The sequence below is a fragment of the Ceratotherium simum genome, chromosome 3 (assembly GCF_057802395.1).
Source record: "Ceratotherium simum simum isolate JZ-2026a chromosome 3, ASM5780239v1, whole genome shotgun sequence".
Classification (NCBI taxonomy): Eukaryota; Metazoa; Chordata; class Mammalia; order Perissodactyla; family Rhinocerotidae; genus Ceratotherium; species Ceratotherium simum.
The window spans coordinates 64,788,208-64,795,255 of NC_141902.1; the positions used below are offsets into that span (position 1 = coordinate 64,788,208).

The 7,048-nt window shown below is 52.2% G+C and overlaps 1 protein-coding gene across 1 annotated transcript; it reads left to right on the forward strand.

Moving 5' to 3' along the window:
- The first annotated feature begins 217 nt into the window (after positions 1 to 217).
- NR2E3 (nuclear receptor subfamily 2 group E member 3) lies at positions 218 to 6,469 on the forward strand. Its single transcript, XM_004421766.3, has 8 exons — positions 218 to 519; positions 1,093 to 1,219; positions 1,392 to 1,495; positions 1,585 to 1,833; positions 1,966 to 2,141; positions 3,040 to 3,286; positions 3,535 to 3,640; positions 6,337 to 6,469. The coding sequence occupies exons 1-8, from the start codon at positions 426 to 428 to the stop codon at positions 6,467 to 6,469; spliced, it is 1,236 nt and encodes a 411-aa protein (XP_004421823.1). The 5' UTR covers positions 218 to 425.
- Positions 6,470 to 7,048: the final 579 nt, after the last annotated feature.

Consider the following 7,048-nt stretch of genomic DNA (forward strand, 5'->3'; position numbering starts at 1 on the left):
GTGTGGGGGCAGGACTGACCGGCTCCTGGGGGGCACCTTGGTAATGCTGCAGGTGTGGCTAGTTGATCCCCTGTGGAGACAGTAAAGATTAAGAGGATCATAAGCTGCGTCCAGTGCTGCCCTGGGAGAAATCTCCTCGAGCCAGAGCCGCTACTGTGAGGGGAAGTTGGGGCAGCTCCTGAGTTCAGACAGAGGGGACCAGAGGCAGGTGGACAGAGAGGAGAGACAGAGGAGAGAGACATAGACAGAGGGAGACTGAAAGGGCCAGGGAGAGGGAGAAGCAGAAATAGAAGAGAGACAGGGGCACAGAGAGACATAGAGAGAGGGAGGCAGAGGCTGGGCCCGGCTCAGCGATCCGGAGGCCACCCTCAGACAGGAAGGCAGAAGCTGCCCTGGGACCAGCCAGGACTAGGCCGACAGCACCCATGAGTTCCAACATGGCTACAGCTGTGCCAGTGGCTGTGGCCGCCTCTAGGAAGGAGTCTCCAGGCAGATGGGGCCTGGGGGAGGAGCCGACAGGTATGCCTTTCCTAGAGGTAAGGTCTGGGCCCTTGGGGAATAGACTGTGGGCCAGAGGTTTGCAGGGACCATGAAAAGATCCAGAGCAACTCAGACACAGCCCCAAGGGCTAGGGGCAAGTGTGAGGGAACCTGCTGGCAAACCCAGAATCCTAGAAACATGGGGGTCAGATAGGACAGCTGAGCTGATGGGGAAGGAAAGGAGAGAGAAGCACCCTTGGGTTTGGCAGCAGAGGTCCCTAGTGGCGTTGTCAAGAATGTTTTTGTAGGATGATGGAGCCTGAAGCCACCCGCACAACGGAAATGGGAGGTGGGGAAGTGAAGGTAGAGAGTCTAGTCTTGTTGAAAATTGACCATAGAGGGAGGCGAGAGGGCAGAACCTGGGTGGGGTGTGGGGAGGTGCATAAGGGAGACACTTTTCCAGATGGGAGAGACACGGGTGTGATTAAATGTGCTTGGGCAGGAACTTGAGAACGGGGAAAGGGAACGAGGAGTGGAGGGGGGTCCCTGAGGAGGTGGGAGGGGGTGTGTGGCCCTGTCCTGGCCCAGCCCTGACTCAGCCCCTACCCCTCAGGCGTGGGACCCTCACTCCAATGCCGCGTGTGTGGAGACAGCAGCAGCGGGAAGCACTATGGCATTTACGCCTGCAATGGCTGCAGCGGCTTCTTCAAGAGGAGCGTGAGGCGGCGGCTCATCTACACGTGAGGGAGGGTGAGACCGCGGCCTGGAAGAGCCTGCCGGCCTCCTGCCCCTGCGGTCCCTGGGAGGGGTGGAGGTTGTTCAGGGGAGAAGGGACCAGAGCAAACATGTTCAAAACCCCCGGTCCAGGGCCTGGGCAGGACACTGACACCTGGGGCTCCCCTCCTCCTGCAGATGCCAGGTGGGGGCAGGGATGTGCCCGGTGGACAAGGCCCACCGGAACCAGTGCCAGGCCTGCCGGCTGAAGAAGTGCTTGCAGGCAGGCATGAACCAGGACGGTGAGTCGGGGAGCCAACCCAAAGAGCCGTGACAGAAGAGATGGGGGTGCATGACTGGTGGGGTGTCCTAACCCTTCCTGCCTCCCCAGCGGTGCAGAATGAGCGCCAGCCACGAAGCATGGCCCAGGTCTGCCTGGACAGCATGGAGTCAGACACAGGGCCCCGGCTGGAGCCCCTGGTGGCTCCCCCGGCCCCGGCAGGGCCCAGCCCGCGGGGCCCCACGCCTGTTTCTGCAGCCAGAGCCCTGGGACCTGGGGCCCTTACACCTCCGGGGCATCACCACTTCATGGCCAGCCTTATAACGGCCGAAACCTGTGCTAAGCTGGAGCCAGAGGATGGTAAGTGGAAGGAGAGCTGAGTTTCCAGGGTACAGTGGGGCTGCGGCACCCAGCCTTTATCCCCATACCTGAGCCCCTGAGCACCCCCTGCCTCAGAGCAGGGGCTGATGTCACAACCTTCTCCTCCAACAGCTGATGAGAATATCGATGTCACCAGCAATGACCCCGAGTTCCCCTCGTCCCCATACTCCTCCTCCTCCCCCTGTGGCCTGGACAACATCCATGAGACTTCCGCTCGCCTGCTTTTCATGGCTGTCAAGTGGGCCAAGAACCTGCCCGTGTTCTCTAACCTGCCCTTCAGGGATCAGGTACACCTGTCAGGCGGCCCACGTGAGTCAGCCGGGTTGGGGACACATACAGCCCCGTGCAGGTGACAATTAGAGGAGCACGCCGCTTGGGGATGGTGATGGTTGGGGATGCACATGGCCCTGAGTCAGTGATGGTCGGGGTACATGTCTCAGGGACGTGACTGTTGAGGGTGCTCCCATCTCTGGGCAGAGAGGATGGTTGGGGTGCGTACCCAGGGGACAATGATGGCCAGGGACACATAGGGACTGGGATTTGAAGGCAGTGCCTATGGCTCACTGGGTCTTGTTTCCTCCTAGACAAACCCTCAGGTCCTACAGATGCTCCCTATGTGACGGGGTGGTCTGCACACCCTGAACAGCACAAGTGGATGACTCTGGGCTCCCTTGGAGCACAAATGCCTCTGAGTTCAGGGCTTGAGTTTCAGTCCAACCTCTTCACCTCTAGGACACCCCCCTGGGCTTCTCATGGGCAAGCAGACCTGTCAAGATAAACCCAGGAAAAGAGGCTGACTGAGGGTCTGAGCCCTTAGCCAGCAGTTTGGATGGAGCAGCTCAGAAGTCAGGCCAAGTGTGCTGAGTACACTCAACTTAGGATACCCATGGGGGAGCATCCCTGAGGCTGCCCAACTTCCCAGGGCTCTAGGCTTTCCTAAATGTTCCAGTAGCGGCTCTGGATGGAACCCATAGAGTGTCTTGGAGCCTGGGCAGCTGGGTCAGATGATGCCAAATTCGAGAGCTCTGGGCCCCCGGCTGATGTCCGGCAGAGGTCAGGAGAATGTTCTGGGCATCCAGGATCAGCTCTTCCTTTCTTAGGGCACCTGAGAAGGTGGCAGATCTTCCAGGCTGAGCCAGAGGAGCTGTATATCAGCCATCACACTCACCCCCTCTCTGAGCACAGGTGATCTTGCTGGAAGAGGCATGGAGTGAACTCTTCCTTCTTGGAGCCATACAGTGGTCTCTGCCTCTGGATAGCTGCCCACTGCTGGCCCCACAGGAGGCCTCTGCTGCCAGCAACTCCCAGGGCCGGCTGGCACTGGCCAGTGCGGAAACTCGCATCCTGCAGGAAACCATCTCACGGTTCCGGGCATTGGCAGTGGACCCCACAGAGTTTGCCTGCATGAAGGCCCTGGTCCTCTTCAAACCAGGTAGCTGAGTCTTTGCCTAAGCCTTAGAGAAAAGTGGTTGGGGACGAAGAATGGGAATTCCAGGGACTTCCTTCTGCCTCTCACTTTCCCTCCCCACGTAGAACCAGATATGCATATCTCCTTTTTCCCTAGGGGGCAGAAGAAGACAGGTACAGGGCTGGGTTCACCCCTCCTGAGGGCCCTTGCTGACAGTGAGGGGGGCAGGGCAGGCTGGGAGAGGAGCTCACTGCTGCTTCTGTTTTCTCCAGAAACGCGGGGCCTAAAGGATCCTGAGCATGTGGAGGCTTTGCAAGACCAGTCCCAAGTGATGCTGAGCCAGCATAGCAAGGCCCACCACCCTAGCCAGCCTGTGAGGTAACCTGAGCACGTGTCTACCTGCCCATCTATCCCTTCACCTCTTCACAGCCCTGCCCACCTCTCTGACACCATCTCAGGCCCGCACTGATTAGACGGCACAAAGGCCTCAGTTCGACTGGCACATATCCAACATGTACTGTGTGCCAGGCAAAGTGCCAGGCTGCAGGAGTGGGGACCAAAATGTGCATAAGACAAACTTGCTGCCTTCCAGGGATGCCCAGCAGTGACCACACAGAAGATGAGAACCACCCGAGTCAGATATTGAAGGTTGCATATAGCTGAAGGAGACAGAGACCCATTGGGAGTGGGGGGTGAAAAGCAGAACTGAGAGGGAATTTGTGGAGGCAGGGCTGGACCTGGAAGGAAGGATAGCGTCTAAAAGAAGAGAAATCTTCATTTACAAAGGGGGAGAGAGAGAGAGAGAGAGAGAAGCAAACATGCATGTGTTCTTAGGACAGGAGCCCAGTTTGGAAGATGCAACAGATTGCTGCCAGTGGGAAGGTGGGAGATTACGACAGAATGGCACTGTGGGACCAGCCTGTTCAGGACTTTGAATGCCAGACAAAGGCCATATCTGATTTGGAAGGAAGAGGAGAGCTACTGCAGGTTTTTGAGCAGGTGGATGTTGTACACAGAGCTGGACTTTATGCAAATTGGCGTGGTAGTGAGTACAGAGTATACAACCAGGGAGGGAAGCAGGTACCACCATCATCCAGGGGAGTCCATGGAGTTCTGCTCTTTGGGAGTGGCTATAGGGAGTGGAAGGGAGATGCGAGATGTGAAAGCCTCCAGGAGTTGAAATGGATCATATTTGGCACTTGGGTGGTTGTAAGGAACAAGGGAAGAGGAGCTATTTGAGAGAAGAGGTAGTCAAGAAATAAAAAGGGAAGTCAGGAGGAAAAGATAGTTTTGAGGGAACATAACAAGGTCCGTTGGAGGTGCAGAGGGACATCTCACAGGGATGCACTTGCATAAGCCACGTGAATGGACAATAGCCTGCCCCAGGCTGAGTTTGGGGGACAGTACCTGCAGGCTGAGAGTGTGGCTGGGGGGAGGGTAGGGGCAGGAGCCAGTGCTCTGGGACTGCCCAGCTTGGCCCAGCACCAGCAGATACAATGGAGCCTCGGGAAGTTTGGGCCACTTGGCCTCCAGTTATCTGTTGGCTATTTTAGACTATATTATCTGCATTTTCTTGGGGCTCCCAGCAGTTCTCTCTGAAGAAGTAAGCTAACATGGGCATCCTTGAATCACCTCTAAGCTGATAAATGAACACAATAAGAGGTAATTTCCCTTTAAGAAGAGTCAAAGTATACAGGGAATATACCATGTTGCACAGAAAGATTTCTGCTCCTTATGAGCTTAGGGAGAACAACAGTTCCTAAGCCTTGACATAGCACCCTAAGAATGGTCATCACAGACACCAGACACCAGTAGCCCTCCTAGGCCAAGTTTCTGGTGGCATCAGCTCACAGAGATGTTCGGGCATATTGGTTTTGTGTCAAATTTCAAAATTCTGATTAAGAATTCCTACATCATTTCTATAGCAGTTCAATACCAACTACAGGCAGAACTGAGTGTCAAGAGAGTGATTTGGGGTTCTCTGAGTCAGTGTATTCCGGTTTTTAAAAACTGCAATAGCCAGAAGAAATACAATTTCCATCACAACCCAATACACATACAGACATTGAAACAAAGTCCCACCAAATAATACTTGCCCTTATTTTGTATAATTTACTCTATTTCTTTTTTAGTTTTTTAAAGAAAGGCTGGTTGTGATCCAATAAATTTAATTTCAGACTCACTAGTGGATCAACTCCTGCAGTTTGAAAAACAATTTTTCTACCTGACTTTATAGTTACTTCTTCCTGACACTGCTTAGATCACAAAACAGAAGAGGGGAAGAAACAGGGGAGGGTGTATGATGCTCAGTGCCACTCACTTGGCACTCACAAGAGAAAGAAAGCCCTTGGGTTGGCAGAACGAGTTCAGCAGATAGCTAGGAGGTGGCGGAAGGCGTCCCATAGACCTCCATGGTGGAAGTTGAGCATGGAACTGCCCCACTTTGGAGTGGCCTCCATGACGCTGGGCATTGACCCCAGCTGTCAGGCCTCCTACCCAAGGAAGGTCTGATCCCCCGCATCTGTCTCTCTTGGGGCTTCACCACCCACCTTCTCTGCACTGGGGACCCCAGCCTTGGCAAATGGTTTTTATTTAAAACTATATTTACTTTTATTCTGGATGAGTATCTCCGCCACAAAAGCTATGCTTCAACTTCAGAACATTTTCACTAATGGCTACTCTCTAATCATAAGTGGCTTACAGAGGGGAATTTATATTCTTATTCAAATATGTATAGTGTTAATCATATAATTATCATAATCATATATATGATTAATAAAATTCATATATATTAATATAAATAACTTCTCACTTTATAATCTTTACACATAATATTTATAACTAGTTTCATCACGCTCCTCAACTAAACAAATTGGAGGGGGCCACAATGAGTCAGGGGTAGGTGATAGCAACCCCAGTGAATGGGGCCTTTCCTCAAAATTCCTCCTTACTTGCTCTGGCTACCTCGCATGTCTCCTCTGCTTCCCCGTCTGCCTTTTCTGGGAGGGCACTGCCCCCAGGGCTCGGGCTCCGAAGCTGATAATAAAACTGATGGAGTCCTCTCTCCTGTTCAGGTTTGGGAAATTGCTCCTGCTCCTCCCGTCTTTGAGGTTTATCACTTCTGAACGCATTGAGCTCCTCTTTTTCCGCAAGACCATAGGGAATACTCCCATGGAGAAGCTCCTTTGTGATATGTTCAAAAACTAATGAAGATGGAAGGAAAATGAATACAACCACTTTGGAAAACAAACTCCTGAAGCTAAATATTTGCCTGCCTTGTGACCTAGCAATTTCCCTTGTAGGTATGTGTACCTAGCAGAAATGCCCACCAAAACATATCATAAGACTATTCATAGCAGCTTTATTCATAATAGCCCCAAACTGTACATTGACAGTAGAATGGATTAATAAATTGTGGTATATCATATAATGGAAAACAGCAGTAAAAAAAGGATGAACTACCAATACATGGGACAACATGGATAAATTTCACAAAGATAAAAGTTGAACAAAAGAAGCCAGACACAAGTTCTGCTTATACAAAGTTCAAGAACAGGCAAGACTAACCAAAGGTGATAGAAGTTGGAATAGTGATTACGTCTGGGGTGGGTGGTGGGGTGATTGGCAAGAGGCCCAAAGGAGTCTTCTGGGATGCTAGAAATGTTCTTTATTTTGATATGGGCGGTGGTTTCACAAATTTATTCATTCATAAAAATTAATTGAGCTGTGCACTTAAGATTTGTGCACTTTCCTCTATTGTGTTAGACCTCAATAAAAAAGTGAAAA